At 40.2% G+C, this 20,214-nt stretch overlaps 1 protein-coding gene across 4 annotated transcripts in view; it reads left to right on the top strand.

Moving 5' to 3' along the window:
- Positions 1-18,327, top strand: part of SPATA6 (spermatogenesis associated 6) — a 41,974-nt gene extending 23,647 nt beyond the window's left edge. For 2 of the 4 annotated variants that reach the window (XM_048313124.1, XM_048313123.1), the window contains exons 11-13: positions 5,010-5,109; positions 8,641-8,708; positions 12,375-18,327. In XM_048313124.1, coding sequence (XP_048169081.1) covers positions 5,010-5,109; positions 8,641-8,708; positions 12,375-12,573 — 367 coding nt within the window. In that variant the 3' untranslated portion in view covers positions 12,574-18,327. The remainder of the gene's footprint in view (positions 1-5,009; positions 5,110-8,640; positions 8,709-12,374) is intronic. The other 2 variants (XM_048313126.1, XM_048313125.1) reach the window with 2 other exon arrangements.
- The last annotated feature ends 1,887 nt before the right edge of the window (positions 18,328-20,214 follow it).

Genomic DNA, 20,214 nt, shown 5'->3' with positions numbered 1-20,214 from the left:
AATAAATTCAAAGAAGATAGAAGGTAATGGAAAAGCTTCCAAAGAGCATAAGGAGGTGCAGCCAATTTGTGACATGCTAATGATTTAGTACCACAATGACTTCGACCTTTTGGGAGCAACTGCTCAGCTGGAGTATTGACTTTCATTGAAATTTCGGAAGCTGTCTGCCATTAAGTTTCACTTTTCACATGATGTATATTGCCACAGTTTTAAGGGCTGGTTATGAAAAGGAGGGGAGAAAAAAGCATTTACTAATTTAAGAACTCAGCATTGAATGTGTCACAAGTGCTTCAAGGCCCCACTGTAAACAGGGCTTTTGGAAGTAAGAGAAGCTACATAGAAAACATGAGAAATTTTACCTTTTTTTCATTTCCTGCTGAAGAGGGAGAGCAAGTTGGTACACAGCTAAGCTGTCAGCTTCTGCTTCCAAATATTTAGGCTTCTGTGCGTTGATTTAAGGCCCTGTCTGTGTGTAGTTGTTTCTGCTTCGTAGTAGTATCGTGCCACTGTGAAAGCAGCCACCCTCCTCCACTTCCAGCATTGTGAGAATGTAGGGGGTTTGTGTTGGTATAACTTCATTACAATTCAGGCTGCTATGTACAAACAGAGCCTCTAAAACACTTCAGAGCTGCATCACAGCCATCGGTCACTCTAAGAAAAAGCAAACCAAAACTGTGTCCTTGATTAAATAGACCAGGAAAACCCTGAAGTGTAGCCCAGCTTTTCTATTGTGCCTCCTTACAGACCAGTATGCACTGCAAGCTCAGTCTGTCCTACTGAATTACCACTTCATGTCCTTTTAAATGAGAATAAAGCAGCTTCCTTCCCTGCCATGAATGCTGAATAAATACCTGCCTAGATATAAAATATGTGAGGTGGGTTTTTTTATTTCAGAGTTAAATATTTTTGGTTTTGTTGAGACTCTCTCCTCTTCCACGTGTGAGTTCTTGCAGGCTGTGGTTTTTTCAGGTTATACTCAGCTTTAAGTGTTCTTACTCCCTCTTCCCCCCAATTATTATAGCAGCGTTCTCTGCAGTTGTGAATCTGGTACTACAGGGCTTCATTGATTTCTCTCCTCTGATGTCCTTGTATGTGGTTTTGCTCAGCATGAGGTCTGTGTCTTTGAAGCTGATGAATTCTGGTGGAGGCCACATGCATGGAATTGTTCCCAAGGCAGGGAGGTGCCATTCTGGGGGAAGGGGTCACGAGAGCCACTGCAACTATTGTGCACAAGGCTCTGGCATTAATGCTGCTGATTTGAACTGTATTAATATCTCCTGCTCCAATGTGATATTAATGTTTTTGCTATGTGCAAGTGGATGATTGGATTGTCTGACATTTAAAAATTCCTATTTATTACAGCTCTCAAGTTTGCAAGCTGCTGTTTGAGTAGAGTACATGGGTAGATGTATCCTGTTTGCATTTCTAATGGAGTATTTCATCCTAGTGGATAAAATTATACATGAAAATAATCTTTAGCACAAAATCTACACTGTCTGTTTGGCTTCTTTTTTTTTTTTCACCAAGGTAGATGTTGTCTGTATGACCTTAAAAAAAGTCCTTATCTCATAAAAGAAAATAAATGCCTTTTAGTCACATTACAAGGGAAAATGGTTCTGTTTCCTTGATCAGACTCAACACAACATCTTTGAAATTAATCTTGAAAAGTTCTCTGATTGATCTGGCTTTTTCTAGGTCACTGAGCTATATTTCCAAAGTGTTTATACAATCTATTGGAATCAATAAACAATTTAAACTGATGTAACTGCAGCATGTTTGCAAGTCACAGGGAAAATTGAAAGTATGACAAAGAATACAGCTGTAGGAGTTTATTTCGTTTATCAGGACAAACAGTCATTGAAATGAAATGACTTTCCTTTGAACACTGCAATATGATAGTGACACCTTAATCACATAAATAAGTAGCTGGTCATTTTAAAGAGTTGTTATTGGTGATTTCGGGCAAATGGAATCCCTTTATTTATACTCCAAGAAGCTGTGCTATAAAGCCTGTTTTATAAAGTGTTTCCAATTGGAGAGTTAGGATATCATAAAAAGGTTTCATTTCAGATTATAGTTGTTACATTTCAGGCATGATTTTATTTTAGTTTGCGTTTCAGTTGGTAAATATTAACATTATTCTTTAAACGTTGGTTAGACTCTATAGTTGTTGCTAAAATTAGACAATAAAAATACTAGAAGAGCTAATTAAAAAGAAGCTGATACCATTTTTAATCACACTTAAGGTTTTTTTTTGGTTTTTTTTTCTGGTAAATAAAGTTTGGGGCCTGTGTGAGTGGCTAACATTTGTTATACCACAGCGCACACTAGTGGATTGATCCATAAAATCACCTGGAGAAAGAATTTAATAGTTCTCGAATTAAGTACTTAAATCTTCTTCTTGCAGACATAGCCATGTATTTTCTAACTGAGTACAATAGCAAGCTGGGTTTTCTTTTTTTTCCCAAAAGTAAATACATTTATCTCCAAGGATATTTGTAAATTTACGATTAATAACAATGATCTGAAATCTTACATATGAATTTCATAAAATTTATTTCCCAAAGGCAATCTATTCCAGCTTCTCCGAGCAAGCAACCTGAGTGTTGGAAGAACAGCAGCTGCTGTAAAAATAAGAGAAAATGCCATGACTTCATGGCTCTATCTTTTATTTGTCAAATGGGAAATGACTCACTGCATCTAGGATGCAGATTTTTAAACGTGCATTTCAGAGGTCCTTTCATATCAGTAAATGTTGTAAATTCTGATGCAAAGCCATAAGATGATAGTACCATTGTAGCCCCTTTCCCTTACCTCTCTTCTTTTTAAAAAAGAAAGTGTTTTTTTCAAAACACAGGTGGTGATAGAGGACGTGCATTGTAATGCAGGACATCAAATGGGGTTTGACTGCATTAGGGAAATGAACGTTCTTTCCTGCTTAAGGGACTCAGACTTCTGTTTCTTTAAAGGCAATGCTTTTCTCCCCTAACAAAATTCACAAACTGTTTCACTTTCTATTAGAAGTTATGTGAGATCTTTTAGTGCAGCAGATTGCTGGGTTCTAGTATTGTGCAATGTGAATTTGCCATACATGCTCTTGGGTTTGGAATTAATTGTCAAATTCTCAGGATAGCAATATGAGTGTTAGAGCCAACTTGGTGAAAATTCCTGCTTGTAATGATGCAAGGATAAACAACGATAAAATCATTTTAGAAATATGGAAATACATCCCCCTACAGATTGTATGTTATATACTTCCAATATTGTGTCATTTCTTGGCACCCTTTCTTGAAGAAAAATAGAAGCATTCTCAAGTAGATGAATTGATTTAAAGAAACTCATAAATAGGCTGAAAATACTGGAGCTTTTTAGAACCAAGAGAGATATTTTGGAAATATAAGCAACAATAAGTGAGTTCCAATAAGTTGCTTAGATAAAAGAAAATAGAAGATTACTCAAAAGCAGAGAACTGGCCACTTTCTAGTTATGTTTCAGTCTCTGTCTCTGGTAATAAAAGGAAGGATCCAAAAAATTGCAAAGAACTCCATGCCCTGCCTGCAACCTTCAAGGTAATGTGGCACTTCCCATTTTCAGGATCCTGCTTCCATTAATTTTAACATTGACAGGCTGCTTGTTTTGTACTGAAGCTTTCTCTGTGTACTCGGTTTGTTCTTTTTGGAAGGAGCTGGGCAGTTCTTCAGCTGTGTTGAGATTTCTGGAGGTTTGGTGAAGGTGAACTGAGCCAGGCACGATCAGACTGGGGATTTAAGAGTGTTAGACTGGATAAAAATGCAGGGAATGTGATAAACTGGAGACAGGAGGGCAGAAGAGCTGGCAGTCCCAGTCGCTGTACAGAGCAAACTGGGGAATCTCAGAGCTGTTTCTCCACTGCATCAAATTTGGGAAGCTACCAAAGCATGTCGGTGTTCCTGGTGCTCCTAATCCAGCCAGGGAATGGCAGCTCCGTGCTGCTGCTGGCTGCTGTTCAGCAGCTCAGATGGCAGTGCCTGGTTTGCCAGCTTGCAGCTCGCCCAGTGACCCGTGGTCACATTAGCATGATACCACATCATGAGTTTTGATTTTCTTGGTGCAAAGTCAGGCTCTCAGAGCTTAGGAAACATTGAAATGAAGATGCACAGTCTTGATTCGGTGCTCTGTTTCTTTCCAGTGTGATGAGCTTATATAAGGAAGCATTTCATATTTTTCCCTTAATTATTCTTTCCTTCTATTGATGTCTCTTTAAAATAAAATACGTTTTTTTTAATATTATAACATGTGGTTGGCATGTAAACAATCCCATTCTTAAATCTTAGTTGCCTCCCTTAAGAGACCGAGAAGAACTATTGATATGAAATTTCTGCCAGCTTCTGAACTTGCTGAGAAGGATGAGGGCTTTTTTTAGCAAAGTGGAAAAAAATGTGGGCCAAAACGTAAAAGGGTAAAATCCAAAAGTAGCTGTTTGTTTTAAGTTACTCATACCAAGAAAGCTACCTAGTTTTTAATACCAAAAAAAAAAACCCAAAGTAAAATGCAGTTCCTCTTATGAAATAAAGACTGAATTTGCAGGTTTTTAACTCCATATGTTTTCCAATTTGGATGCATTGGGGTTACCTTCCTTTTGATTTATTCCAGGGAGAAGAACTTGATGTGTGCAATACTTCCTTTAAAGAGAGGCAGCTGAAACCTGGTCACTGGGAATAGTACAGCTTTTCTATTTTTTAGGGGCCACACAAACGTTACAAAAACAGTATTCAAGTTACAAAATCATCAACATTTTCTGTTTTGCATCTTCTCTTGGTGTTGTGGCTGCACACTATTTATGCCCTGGTTTGAAATGCTTCTTTATTTGCACCCCAGAGGAGAAAAAGAATCAAATCTAAACATTGTGTGTGTTCCAAATAGAAGGAAGTGATGCATGCTTCATAATGAAAAGAAAAAAGAAATCTGAACCAAAGAGCTTTTCAAGAAGAAAATATTTCTTCACTTTGTTTTTCCTCTCCCTCTTGCAGATTTAGCACTGGGTGGCCTTCACCAGCAAATGGAGACGAGATCCATAAAAGAGTGAAAAATATTTTAAGGACACACAGTGCTAGACAGCGCCTGATATTTGTAAGTTTGACTGCAAACTAAATCCTTTCTCTTCTCCAAAATGGCTGAAAAAGAGAACCGTGCCTACAGTCTTGGATTTATTATAATGTTGTCCTTTGAGACAGCCTTGATTGTAGAAATATGGATTTGGTGTGTGAGCTCAGTTGTTTCACACTGATTTCAGAAGCTTCCTTATCTTTAGCCTTTATGGGCAAGTGGTACAGGCACCCTCTCATTGAGGACAATTATGCTGGGGTTTGGGTTTTTTTATATCCTGATTCTCCACTTCCAGTTTAAGCAAAAAATGTTACAGATGTGTGGAACACCAAGGCTTAACATGTTGTGCAGCTGCACATCAGCAGCTGCATGTATCCAGCTGTTTCTAGAGCTAATATTATTCTTCAGATGTGTGGTTTTTTCTCCTTAATTACCTGGCTTTCAGTGAACAGAGCTCTTTGTCTAATGAGATTACACCCAGGAACAGAATATTTTACCCCTGATGAAATTTTGAGGTGTGGTTTTAGACAGACAAAAACTTTTCCTATTGTAATTTTGAGAAACAGTTCCTCAAAAAATGCCAGAGCATTGTACCAACTGAAAAAGAAGATTGTTCATCTGCAGAGACTTTACAATCTTGAGTGTGAGGTGAAGCAAAAGAAAGGTAGGATAAAAAGGATGTAAGGATGAGAGATGATTATGATATAATGATCATAATGATGATTATGATATAAAATGATTAGGAGCTCTGGCCGTCTAACTCAGAAATGTTATGGATGGGTTAGAAGAGACATAAGTCTCCCAAAGTAGAGAAAGGCAGCTTTTTTTGCTTCAGTTTCTCTCTTAGAAAATGGAATGTGGACAGAAATCTGCTTTTGAATGTTAGTGCAATTTTAAGTTGCTGCTGTCCCCAGCTGTCCAGCTTTCCTCTTGGCTGTAGTTCCCTGTATCAGTGGGAAGTGGGAAGCCCTGATGTCCCCCCATCACATTCCCCACAGCAAGAGCAGGGGCAGCACTGCTGTGCTGGCTGGGATGGGGGGACTCCGCTGGCTACAGGAAACCCATGGCAGAAGTGATGCTTGTTGTCTTGATCCGCTCCTGCAAGATGGGTTGCAGAGCATCTGTGTTCACTCTGAAGTCCTTATTTATTCATTCATTTATTTATTTATCTCTTTATTTATGTCCCCAGATTTAGCCAAGTTGGGCAGCTCATTGTCTCACCTCATTCTCACTTAATTTGGTTAATTTCTTGTTTCTGTTCCATCTTCATTTTTAGCTTAGTTGTGGTTATTTCTTTAAACTCAAAAAAAGCTTTTCTCTTGCATACTGACTGTTTGATCTAGTTCATGCTGTACCTCCCTGAGTTTGTATGTGAATGTTATGATTTTGTGAGCTGCTGCCTCTCAAATAGAAGATGCCCATGACATTTTTCTGTGTTTCAGCCACTCAGAATAGGTACAAATCACATCAAATGCTTCCCTGATGTTTCAATGAACTTAAGATAACAAACTGGGTTTCCTGTCAGTCCAGCACCTACATTTAATGAAAGCTTGCACAGCCTGAACTATCTCCAGTGGTTCTTGACTGCTTTCCTTGAACAGTAGACCATGAATTTATGATAAGGAGAGTTGGGTGATTGGTTACATGGTCTCTCCATGCAGTCAAAAAGACTCCGCAAACATTGTGATGGAATTCTTGAATTGTGGGACTTTCTGTTGGTTTTCTGTCATTGCACCTTGTCACTTCCAGGATCAAACACTTGCTGAATCCTCACAGGGATTAATAAGCAGAGGTGATACTTCTCCCTCTTCTGTTGGAAAACCTTGTGTTTCTGCCCTAAAAAATCCAGCTATTAGGGTATTGGACCTTTAATTATCAATCTGGTCAGAGCAATGCTGGCAAAGGACCATTTTTCTCACTCCATTTCCTTCCAGTGAGCAAAAGGAAGGGAAGGATGCTACTGAGAAGTCTTGTGGTATTGTCTAGTTGTGTAGAGCTGGCTTGTGAAAGCTGTGCTCACAGCAGCTGACCTGATTTAAAAAAGGGAAAAAATACCTGTTCTCTGTGCAGTGAGTGCTGTAAAATACACCAGGATCGGTTGTGCTTCCCTACATGGCCCAATATCTAGGCTGTGGTGTTGCACAGTGGATGGCTGAGGTAAATAGGTCAGCTTGAAAGTGAGGGAATAGTAAAACAAGTGCACTGGCAATGTGGTGAGCAGATTCTGGCTCCAATCTAGATCCTCTTCAAACTTTGAAAGGTTAAGAAGTATCTCTTACTGTGTTTCATTCCAGAGAGCCTAATGCTAAATAACCATCCCCAGAAGCATCCAACTGTGTCTCCCAAAATTTCATTTTCATAATGCTCTGCAAAAATAGTGTGGCTGGAGCTCTGCTGCAGATTCCTTGGGGTGTCCACTGTACCATTCTACTGTGACATTCTGACAGTATCATAATGTTTCCATCCTTTTTTTTTGCTTTCCAGAACATAATGTGCCTCTGGCAAATGCTGCAGAGTTCTATTTACCACTGTACCCCATTTCCTCTTCAGTGCTTTGTAGTCTGTGACTGCTGAAGGAAGAGAGCTTTCCTGTTTACAAACACACTTATTACCTTGCATTTCACCAGTATAAATCCTCTCAGGTTTTTCCTCATCCATATGCTGCTGTTCAGCTTGCTCTGCATCTTATTGCCATCTACCACTATATTTATTGTCTTTTCTCCCAGTTCTGTGTTACCAGCAAGTGTGATTATTTTTACTGCAGTCTTTTTTCCAATTATTTCTCCTATAGCATGAAAGATGGATTTGTTTACTAATCCTTACAGCAATTGACTTGTGCTGAAAGCATCACTTAATATCAGCCCTTAAGTAGGGTCTTTGCTCTTCAGAGTAGAGTGAACATGATTGTGTGTGCTGAAATTTCTACCATCCCATCTCAGGTGAGCAACTGGCTCCCTCCACACGGGTGTTTTGTTCCTTTCTTCCTTAAGAGGGCAAATTTGGGTTAATTAATGTCTAGATAGCATTTGGAAGGCAAAACTGCATCTGAGAGTACCTGACTGAAGGGTCATTAAATGGATCAGATTTTTTTAAAGTTCAGTGAGCATGTACTGTAACCTTGGATATGAAATTGAAGGATTCAGATATGTGAAATGCTTCTACCTGGTAAAACACGAAATTAATAACATCCTAAGTTTTGGGTTCTTTTTCCCCTTTTCTGCAAGAAACACAAAAGCAGTAAGCAGTAGGTTTCATAGCATTTTGCCAGTGTGTTTGTTGGGGATTATTGAAGCTTCTGCTATCTGCCTAGTTCTCTAGATCTACACTGTCTAGAAATTCTTTCCAGTTTATTACCTGAAAATTATTAGCTGAATTGTACTGAACTTAATTAAAAGTGTTCATAAATGGCATTTGGCTCATTACACTTTGTCCCTTTCTCCCCCAAGAAATGTAACCACTTTAATAGTCATCTAAATGGAAAGAAAGTATTTTTGAAATGAGATCATTGTAATCAGAAACCAAGGTAATGAGAATTTGATTTCTGGGGTTTTTTAGGATGATGTGCCTCAGACAAGAGAACCTTCAGATAACGCGCCCTTAACCTTGAGTGAGCTGCAGAGCAGGTATGGAGTTTTTCTCTGACCAAGACAAAACAGCCATACTCAATATTGCCCTTTACATTTAGCTAAAAATTTCTCCTCCCATTTTGAGCTTTGTCCTATATTGCACAGGGAAAAGGTTTCTGGAGGTGTTACTCATACCAAGCTTTCTCACCTAAAAGCAAAATACAGTTAAATATAATTATGCCTTTGATGTTGTTTGGCACTGTGCCAGTATAGTCTTCATAAAACACTGGGTTTGGAACTGGACTGGCTATAAAAATTATTCTTGGGCAGAAGTTTTTGGAATTTGTCAACCAGAGAGCAAATGTCACTTTTAAAATAATCAATTTGTTATTTTTTTTCTTAAAACTATAGGAGTGCAGAAATAAATTTATTCAGCAATATGGTTTGAGGCTGGATTTTTTGTTTGTTCCTTTTTTTTTTTTTTTTTTTTTTTTTTTGAGAAATAGATATTTAGAAAAGAGAAACATTTTCCAAAAACTACAGCAAATTTCTATGGTATAGTTTAGTGATTCAGCATGCCATATTTCAGAAGCTGTCTTGGAAACCTGAGATCTTAAAAGCCTGGTTTATGTAGATTAATTACTCTGTGTACTCCTCACATACATGACCAGGGTTTAATTTGAATAATTTACTTATAAAATACTGATTGGATTGATTTTGATGACTTCTGTAGTAGAAGTTAGCAATATTGATGTTCTTTGTGTATGCACACAGTATTTTGTACAATGTTTTGGGTACCTATTGGAGGAAAGATACTAACTATTTTTTGGGCTTCTATGGCTTTTCTGGTTTTCTTTATATTAAGGGAGAAGTTGTGGTGCTATATTTGAGAGGTGTTGCCATTAGAAAAGAAAAGGGTTTATTTTGATAATTAAATGTGGCACACTGTTTTCCAACAAAGGCATCCCAAATCACCACTGTCCTGAAAGGAGGGTATTTTAATATGGGTACCATAACTAACTTCTACTTGAAATTTGTCAGCTCTAAAAATTTCATTTATGATTTGCTGGCTTTTTTTTTTTTTTTAATTCCTGTGATTTGTAATCACTTCTGTGCAAGGGATTACTCTGATTTCCATATGGTTGTGAAGTTGCTGCTGGAGTTGTGTCTCTGGTACCTGTGCTCTCTCCTGTATTCTGTGTAGCCTTTCTGCTCCCTTATCCTTTGTCCTCACAGCTGGGGCAATTAAATTGTGTAGGATGTGTTCGTGAGAGAGAAGTGCAAGTTTTTGTTTTGAGGCAGCTTTGGGACTTTGAGGTTTATGCTGAAACTGCAGACCATGAAAAAAAATGAAAAACAAACCCTAATACTCAAGAATCCTGAAGTGATGGGATATGAAATGTGGCACTCAGGTTGGGAAAGGACTGCTCCTTGGGTTTAGAGGCTGGCAGCACTGGGGGTGAGCCATAAAGGACTTGAGGACAGTCAGATTGCTGAGTGTTTGCCACAGTGCTATAAACAGGATACAAGGACAGAGACAGAGTTCATGGAAGGACAGGGTACTGTCGACCAAATGCTGGCAGTAAAGTAGATGGATGATTGAAAACCACTGGGAGCAAGGAAAAGGTCTGTGTTTTGTGAAATATTTAGTATATGATTCACTCAGAGAAGAACTTCTGGGACTCTTAAAGGAGATGTATGAGGGAACAAAAGCATATGACAGGTATTTCAGAGCAGGGAGTTGCGTGCAGAAATCCTGCTGTTAATGTGATTTGTGAGTGTAATTCCCAGATTGCTTAGCTCAAGTTGTCAGCTGGTTTCCAGTTGAGACAGGAGAGGGACTCTTCCCTAACTTGCTGTAGCTTTGTCCAGGTATCTCATGCACAAGGGCTGGCTAATGGAAATACAAACACACACCCCTCCAGAAAGAGAAGGGAAAATTAAGCTTATGTCCTTTTATAAGTCCTTGTCAGTACCAGAATAAGGAACTTGTTACTATTGGGTTTTGAGTCTTTATTGCAATTAAAGTGGTTGGACTTTGAGTGTCTCTAGGTAAACTCAGCTTTTAGGAGAAGAAAAGGCATGCACAAGGCTGCTGCTGGAAATGGATTCCAAGGAAAAGAGTGTCAGAGCTGTTTGTTGTATAGTTACAAGTGCTGTGCCTGCTTGTTGGGCTGAGAATTCTCCATCAGAAGTGAGGTACCATGAACTGCAGGAAGGAGAAGGTGGAACTGCAGTTGTTGATGAGTCCCCAGGGTATTGACTTGTCTGCATTTGACACAAACCTGTATAACTTCTCATTGATTTTGTTTGGTAGGCTGGTTTCTTTGTGTCCAAACTTTGAAGCACAGTTAACTCAGGATGATAAACAGGTTTAAATTTGCTCCATGCCATTGACTGGCTTTAAATGATGGAGCCTTTTGAATAAGTGTGAAAGTGGCCTTCCTCTCTTTTTAATACTGGAGCCACACAAGAGGTCTTGTTTTATTTGGTGTAGGTTGGCATCACCTTAATATTTGAATGTAAGAAATCTAAAAGCAAAAGTTGTTCCTCCTTTGTTTTCCATGGGACAGTGGAAGCTGGGGGTGTCAATTTAGAAAACAGATCCTAATCTTCCTCTTCTTCCCCTTTTCTGCTCTCTAAGTGAAAACCTTGTGTTTTGATGCAGCTGGGTACATGTATTCATGGATTTGACATAAGGTTTCTTTCAATTTTGTCACATGTTGCCAGATATTAACTAGAGGATGAAGTTTTAAGTACTGGTTTGATCGCAGAAGACACTATCATTAATAAATGACATGTATATAAGAAACTGTAAAGCTTCATATTTCCAGTTTCATTTCCCAGACTGAGAACATTTGCAAAAGGCTGGAGATAACTCAGTCCTAATTTTTAAGTGTCTTAAGTGCCTAAATCTCTGAGCAGATGTGAAAAATGTCACCTTGGCTGTAATTTTTTTCTGATGATTTTTGAGCTTCTTATTTCATGCTTTATTACAGGGAAATTGCTCATTTAATTATATGACACAAACCTTTGTTTTGAAAGCATCAAGAAGAAGCAAATAGTCATGATGTTTAGATATAAACTATTCAGACTTGGCAGTGTTTTGTAATGATTTTCAGAGTATAAATTTCACTTCATAGATCTAGGAAATAATTTCTCAAAGCAACTGAAAGATGAGCCTGTATTTGTGTTTAGTATTAAAACAGTGACACAGAAGATGGGGTGGGGAAGGAACCCTGGATTGCCACTATATCAAAATGTATTTGGTCGAAAACTTAATCCAAGATGTTTCTGATAGAGCACTTTACAGCTGCAACCACAGTAATTTAATATCCCCCTGATAGATTGTCTTCATATTGAAATAGCTGCCTGTGGTTACAATTTCACCTTCAAAGGACACAAAAATCCTACTGTGTTGCTCTTGGCTGGTGACATAGCCTGCAAAAATACAGCAGAATTACTGCAGGTTCTCTGAAAATTAATTCTGTTTGGGGGGCATTACAAAGTGTACTCAGATAAGTGGGGGAGGATTTGTGTGAATGATAACATGGGGGGGGTTCCCATTTCTTAAAAGTAGCTGCAGTGCAGTTTTTATTTTGGTTTGTGGAAGGTAATCTGTGCTTAGCAGCTCTACATTGGTATTTCTGCTGGTTTTGTGCTGCTGATTCCTCTTCCACATCTAGATTTGATCTTTGTTTCTTATCTTCTTTCCTCTGACAGTTCTCCAGCGCAGCAGAACACTCCTGTTCACTTGGGTAATGGTGAATGTTGGTCTGCTCCTGCAGCTGTGTACAAAGAGAAGCCTCACAGAGCAATCTTGGAGGAGAGTCTTGGAAAAATATACAGAAACATGTACGAAAAAGCTGCTGGTGCTGTTTCAGACCAAGATATACAACTCACAAGAAAGCAACTCACCTGAAAACACACAGTGTACAGTATTTGTAACTAAACCTATTTTTATATAACAATATTTGTACTCTATTTTTTAAGGTGTCATTATGGTTGGGCAGGGTTTTGGAGAAATGGGGGTTTGACAAAAGGAAATGATTAAAACTCCCTAACAAAACATCCCCTCCACAGTTAAGCAATATGGTGTTGCTCCTTTGAGACTCTGAACATAGAGTCAATTGAAGACTAATAGGTCTGCTGGACACTCCTATCTGACATCAACTCAGATTTCAGCTGCAGCCAGTTCTTATTAAATAATTAAATCTATTTAGCAACATAAACAGAATTGGTTGAAGAAGCAATATGTCCTGGTGGCCAGAGAGGGGACCTAAAGGGGAAGGTGAATGTGAGTGTTGGTTTAAAAGTGACCCATCTGGGGCAAGGAGAATTGTTTTCTAGACAGTTGCCTTTAAATTGTTTCTGGGGTTTTTTTGAGAAGGGCACAAACTCTGGTACAGTAGGACCTATAGGTATGTATTTGAAGTGGTTTTGAGCACCTGTAGTCACAAGTGTTCTAATACTGTGAAATTTTCGAAGAAAACCACCCAGCCCAGCAGCCTTTGTGTCAGATGAAAGGTCATCTTCACACAGCCTTTGCATTTGAAAGCTTCCACGTTCTCCTGAATGCAGCCATGACATTTGCCAATACACTTGTCTTTTTAAAAAATATGAATAAGAAAGGAGTGGGAAAGACCAGAGCTAGTCAGCAAGCTCCTTGTGCTCTGTACAGGCCTTCTGAAATTCCTTCATCACAATCCCACCTAATTTGGAGCCTGTCCTTCTCAGTCTGCTGGGATCCTGCTGGCAGAAATCACTCCGTTTTTGCTAAAGGCCACCAAATGTTCATCAGCAGTTCGATGCTTTCCCCAGGGATGGAACCTTTTCAGCCTTGCACTGAACAGATCCCACATTAGCAGACCAGGGCAATTTGCCCATCCATTGAAAAGCTGAATGTTTTAAAAGGGCAAGAGTGTCCATCTCCTGCTTCCCCTCAGAACGAGGGAAAAACAAACGCCTGTTCTGGCTGCCTCCCTATCTGAGCGAACAGAGTTAGCTCCACCGATGCCATTTTACCTGTTGTGATTAGATAAAGGATAAAGCTAGCAGTACAGATGGCACAACATATGACTGGAACCTGCCAGCATGCCTACATAAACAAAAAGTTGGTCTATTCTGCCTTCCCTCCTGTAATGCTGAGACAACATAATTGATTTGAGCAAGCAGTTGGTGAGCACTGCGCTGGTGGGAGAGCACGTGGAAGGGCCGTGTGCTGCTGTGTCGGGCAAGGGCGCTCTCAGAGGAAGTGTCTCACACACAGACATTTCTATTCCGTGTAAGTGTTGGAGCAGTTGAAGGGGATTAATGCTGATGACTTCCTGTCCCTGCTGCCATTTAGCACATTAGTGCTTTCGCAGGGCATTAGTGGCACAGTCTCAGGCGATGGAGAAGTACCAAGTCACTCTGTGAGGTAGCAGGACACTTTTTGCAGAAATGAAAAGTAAAACTTTGCCCAAGCTGTGTCCCTGAAGGCATGGAGGCCATGGAGGGTTGTGCTACCAGGACCTGGTGTTCACTGGCCTCTCCAGTGACCCCATATTAGTCCACAAAGGAATAGTTCTCTTGCTCTTCAGAGGAGTAGCTATATTGGAGTAGATCCTAAATAGGCAGGGCAGATTCTGAGAGATACTTTCCAAGGTTTTGGTGTAAAATTAGTCTGCTGAAACCTGAAGGTTGTTGCAGTTTCCTGTATGTCTTTGAGCCATAAGATTCAATCTTGTTCTCGTGGTATCCTGCAGTTTTTATTCAATATTCTCTCTGCATTCTCTCCCCAGTGTCACAGCTGAGTAAAAGTTAGTGTTCTGAAGATTTGCTGCTCCCCTTTGGCCTGATCTGGCTCTGTGACATAGAAAACCTGTTTGATTTTTCCTTCCCCAGCAATCCAGCAGATTTCAGTCCCTGTTTGTTCAATGTGTGAGAAGGCCTGAATGCTGAGGGATTGTTGTGGGGTTTTTCTGTATGTTTGATGAAGGACTCAAGATGCCATGAATTCAAGACATGAGGGGATAACAAAGGTTGGGGGCCACTGTAAAAAAGCAAGGTGGTGTTTTCAAGGGGTCCAAGAAATGACTGGAATGTATCTGTTAAATCCCCTAGCTAAAGAAACGAAAGCATATGATAATATGGCAACCTTCAGTTCTCATCAAAGATGAAAAATTTTTAGGCAAAGGTGAAAACTGGATGTGAGAAAAAAATGTCATTACTGAATTTTGACCAGTATGAATATTCTCAGAGTAGCCTTCTTCTGCAGCATAGCATCAAATGGAGCAGACAGCCTCTGAGTGTCTTTGGCCCTGCTCCAGCTGGGAGGGAGATGTGTGTTTAATGTCTCTCTGAATCAGCTGCTGCAGGAGATGTTCCTCTCCTGGGTCAGAGTCATTCCACAGCTCATGCCATGATACAGCAAAGAGTGCTTTCCTCCAAGCACTGTGCTGGAAATCCAGTTTGGTAAATGGAAAACTTTCCTCTGGATTGTGACTTCAGACCCAATTACTCTGATCTGTCCCCAAAATCTTCAAGGCACTTTGTTTTCAGAAGCATTTTGCCCTTCCCTGTTTGCTCAGGTGGCTCTGCCAGCACACACAGCTCTGAGCATGGCTGCTCCTCTGCCCCTGCAGCCTGGGAGAAGTGGAGGTTCAGGCACTGAACCAACACAGCAATAAACTGTAATTGTTTAGTGCACCTTGCCTTCTGATACAATTTAAATCCCTTCTATCAAATGCAAATTCCTTGGTTCCTGAGTGGAGCTTTAAATAGCATTTTCTGTGCTCATTCCTTATCTTTTGCCATCCACAAAGTTCTAGTGACAGTGGGATGGCTTAATTCCACCCCCGTCATTTTAGCTCTTAAAGGAAAGCTGCCTACTCAAATCTGGCAATAATGGGCCAGATAGGAGTGAATTAGTGCTTTTCTGTAGTCTGTGTCTCTCCCTTGCCTTTCCCAAGTTATTATAACCCACGAGTATTCTCACCAAAAGCTGTTCAGCATCCAGTGATGCTTGCAGGATGCAATCAGTGCAATATTTTAATCACTTTCATTTTAGTGAGTCAGACTCTGCTTCCTACTTGCTCCCTTCCCTCTCCCCTGTGAATAACTTGGTACAGTTCAGGATCTTGGGCTGGCTTTACACAAACTGCCTGCCTGTGTTCAGTAGAAATGCAAATCCTTGGCTGGGGAGTAGCTGCTTTGGCAGTCACTCAGTCACTGACCTGATGTGAATTAAAGGCAAAAATGTCAAACTCTAATGATTTGCCTTATCTAAGTTTTTGACTGAGAGGAAGAGAAGCTTAAATTGCTCCACTGAGGATAAGAAGCATAGGGATGGCTGGAGTAATGGGAACAGGTAGGAGCAGCTTTGTAAGATAGATGGGGAACAGTGTTTATGCTCCAAAGCTGAGCACCTTGGGAAGTGATGAGGGCTGTTCTTCAGACTCTGCATCACATGCTTGAATTTTACTATTACTTCAGAGGCTGCCAAAATTGTCAGGAGAGAAAGAAATCTACCTGGAGATGTTGGGAATCTATTTTTGGGATAAAATAACAGAACATTTAGCTCGGCTCAGTATTAAATAGTCTTTTTCAAACTCCTTCTCGTTGTTACCTCAGCTGTAAAATGGGGAGTTTGTGCTCTGTTGAAGCTTAATTAAATGACTGTGAACTGCTTTGGGATCCTGAGGTGAATGTTAAAGAAATTATCTTATGGAAGCCTGGCTGAAAAGTCCCATCTTATCTCCAGGTTACTAAAAAGGCTATATTTTAATTTTCCCAGGTTTATTATGTTTTAATCAGACAATTATTAAACAAATCTTAATCAGATTTAATACATTTCTATCTTGATCAGAGAGGGCTAGAAAAGATAATGAGCTGCTTTACTACATGTGCTCTTAGGAGCTAATCTTTGCAGTTGGTATCTTGCTCAGCTGCTCTCTCCTGCATGATCTGGGTTCATATCCTGACACTGATTGCTCTTATGATACCTTTTTTTCTTATTTTTAATGTTAATTTTTTTTTTCATCCTGATGTCTTAGTGCTGCTTGATCTGTGTACTAACCAGCACTGTTCACATCTCTCACATCATTCGTCCTCATCCTCTCCCCAGGAACAAAGGGTGCAATGTGACAGTGGAAAATTTTGTATGGTGTGCCGTGGGTTTGTCAGAGAAAGTTGAAAGGAATCTCTGCCTTCCCACTCCATGTGCAAGGAATAACTTGGTACATAATTCTGCTCTTCCCAATTTTTAAGCTTGAAATGTTTTCTGAGACACTGGACTATGCAACAAAATTCTCAGCCTTTTAGCAGCGGTCTCTTGCTGTATAAATCTGGTAATGTGGAATCTCTGGGTCATAGGAAAGGCCACGGTGTTAATTACTTCAGTGGTCATGGAGTGATCATTATCAGGATGCTGAAAATTTCTCATGAGATTTGTTTAGTAATCAAGGAATTTGAGGAAACTTTCAAATCAATGAAATTGAGCCTCTTGGTTCCAGTGAGAACACTTGAAGCTAAGAGAGAACAGCACTTCTAGGGCTGATCTTGATGAGCTGCCTCCCTGACAGAAGGGGTGTCTGCCTTAGGTGATGTCTCTGGGAGCAGCAGAGCATTGGTCTTTGCCCATTTCCTTTCAGTTCCAACAAATGCAGCAGCGTTGTGGGAAGTGATTGAAACCCCCAATATTCCTGTTGCCATTGCACAGGAACTATTAAGCACAAGCCCCCTTGATTACTATTGGTTTCTGCTGCTTTCCCCACAGAATTCAAAACATCATCAACCAAAGCCCTTGAAAGATGTGGCTGTAGCTCCTTTTATCAGTGTTGGCTTGCCAAAGGCATGGAGTTTGTTCCCAGTTTGTCTTTGTGAGAAATTCTCTGAAGTGTGGTGATAATTTGTCTGGATGGCAACATAAAGGAACTGTAATCTTTCTCTTTGCTTGATCTATGTGGAGATTGTGCTTTTTCTTCATGGGTATTTCCCTTCAATTCTGGGTGATTGCCTCTGGCCCAGCAGAGAACTCCCTGCAGCCTGAGCTGTGGGAATCTGAGCCACCTTCTCACCTCCTTGGGGAAAGGAGTTTGGTGCTGCAAAACAGCATCCCTCCTGGTTCATAAGGATTTACTGATCCTCAGGAGACAGCACAAAAATTCTGTTCTATGGCCAGGCCTTTGCATAACCCTGTGGAGCTGATGGCATGGAATGAAGAGAGCTTCACACAGAGCAGGGTGGGAGGCTGGGAGCAGGGCAGACATGGAGAGTGTTTGATGCCTGGCATGCCATGAATTATGCATTTCTATACCATGAATTATCAGTGTAGGAAATAACCTGTGCAACTCCTGGGTAACAAAAGCACCATTTACATCACCGAGTGGTGGTGAATTCTAATGCTTGTATTTGTATTATTACCCTGACTGTAGCTGTAGGAACTGTTTCATTCAGTATTCCAGTAGTAAACACTTGCTAAGAGGTTGCTTTCCCTGCCTGCCTTGTTTTCACCACAGTCATCTAATGTTTACATACATTTTATCCTCTGTGCCATTTTTGAAGGCTTTATTTGTCTCATTTATGTTTCTGGTTTGGATAATACTTAAATATGAAATCCATCTGGGAAACATATTGTATATTCACGTTGAGGGGTAAAACCAGTTTTTAATTAAAATTTTATACAGCACTTGTATTTCACTTTGTCCTGTTTTATTATGAAACACTTCAATCTTCTTCCTAAAACACATATGTCTTGTGCGTTTCAAGATGTTCCTTGTTGCTCATGCAGAACCAGTTTGGGAGCTCTGTCAGCACAGTGCCATATGTTCTGGGCTTCATTTAGCTTCTCTGCCGCTTGTGGAGGCAGCAGATTGGATGGAATGCAGCTCAGCTCGGCTCCATTCTTCTCTTTGTAAACTTGTCAAGAGATAAAAAAAGCAGGGAGAAGGAAAACACTGAATAATACTCGAGTGAGTTGAATTATCAATAAGTTATGGGAACGTGGCCAATCAAAATTGAGGTTTCTCAGTGTTTGAGGATTTTCCTTAATTGCGGCTTTTGCAGAGCCTATAAATTGATGCATCCCTGGTGCTACCCAGTCTTACACCCAAAACAAGTGCTGAAGATTGAGATATAACCCAAGTCATTTGGAAATTACAAGCATGAAGTGCTCGATTTTGCATTGATCCGCTGGTTTAAATTAAAAAAAAAAAGTGAGTAGATTTCACAGAATATTCTGAGCTGGAAGGGACCCACGAGAACCATCGAGGCCAACTCTGAAGTGTGTGGCTCCTACAGGGATCAAACCCTGCCCTCAGTGTTGTTTGCACCAAGCTCTGACCCCTGGAGTGGGAGCAGGTGGACGTGTGCAGGGATCCTGCTCCTCTTTGGTGTCTTCTGGCTCTGAGGAGGATAATGCTCCACTCCTTAAGTGCCTGGTGCTGAAAAGAGGAAGCTCAAGAGTGATGGTGACCTTCTGCTAAAAAAAAACACCCAAAAAAAAATCAAAAAAGGTCATTTTTCTTACCAACTCATTCCTGTTTCTTCTCTGTCTCCCATCATCTTGAGCTTGAACCAGTGGGTGCCACCAGCCTTTAATCCATGGCTGGTGTGTGGGCACAGCCCAACTGGTCACTGGTGGTATCCAGGGATTCCAGGCACTGCTCTGCTCTGCCCAGAGATTTCAGGACCACCACAGCAGCTTTGACAGAGGACCAGGGTATTTCTGTGATTCTCTAACTAGTAACTAGCTTAAAAAGAAAACAGAACCCAATAGAATAAGAAACTGGCAAAAAAGGAATCTGTATTAGTCTGCTTCCCCTGTGCTGAGGTGTGAGACCAGAAGAGAAGACCATGAGCAGCTGCTTGATGTGGCTGTGGAGGAGTGGGGAGGGAAACTTCTGTAGTCCTGACCCGAGGTCGAGGTCAGTCAGAAATCACTAGCTGGAGTGACATGAGTGTGAACCTGGTTGAAATGACAGGCAGCTCAGCCCCTGGGACTCTATTTACATATGTTTAAAACAAACAAAAGAAAGCTGCCTTTGTTCCCCAGGAAAATCTATTTACTTGGCATTCAACTCGTGTATAAGCTGGAACTTCTTTCACAGAAGTAGAAACAAAGCGACTGACATTTCTGCTTTGATGTGAGGCTGCAGCTAAGATTTGATTTTGAAATATGAAAGTAAACTGGAACTACCTCCAATTTAAAGGTGGATTTTTAATGACCTTAAAAGTTTTGAGTAGTTTTTTTTTCCCCTTCCCTTAGGGACCAGAAAAAATTATAACAGTAATCTTACTTATAGCTGTAAGTCTACAGAGACAGTGGCTGTAGGTTAATGAAAAATTGACACTGCTACTTTCTCTGCTTCCAGCAGAATATTTTTTTCTTCAAACTGAACTATTGCACTGTGTGAGCTGGTTGTGAGTCTCACATATTTAACTGGATGCTGCTTTTGTGGAAGCCACAGGAGCAAGTAACAGAACAGCATTTCTTTTTGGAATGTGTGGCAATAATTATGGGGTTCTTAAAATGGTTACCCTGGTCCTTCCCACAGAAATAAAGAAATAATAAAATAAAGAA

The sequence above is a fragment of the Corvus hawaiiensis genome, chromosome 9 (assembly GCF_020740725.1).
Source record: "Corvus hawaiiensis isolate bCorHaw1 chromosome 9, bCorHaw1.pri.cur, whole genome shotgun sequence".
Classification (NCBI taxonomy): domain Eukaryota; kingdom Metazoa; phylum Chordata; class Aves; order Passeriformes; family Corvidae; genus Corvus; species Corvus hawaiiensis.
Note: the sequence above shows the minus strand (reverse complement) of the source record. Positions and strands in the feature narration are given on the sequence as shown.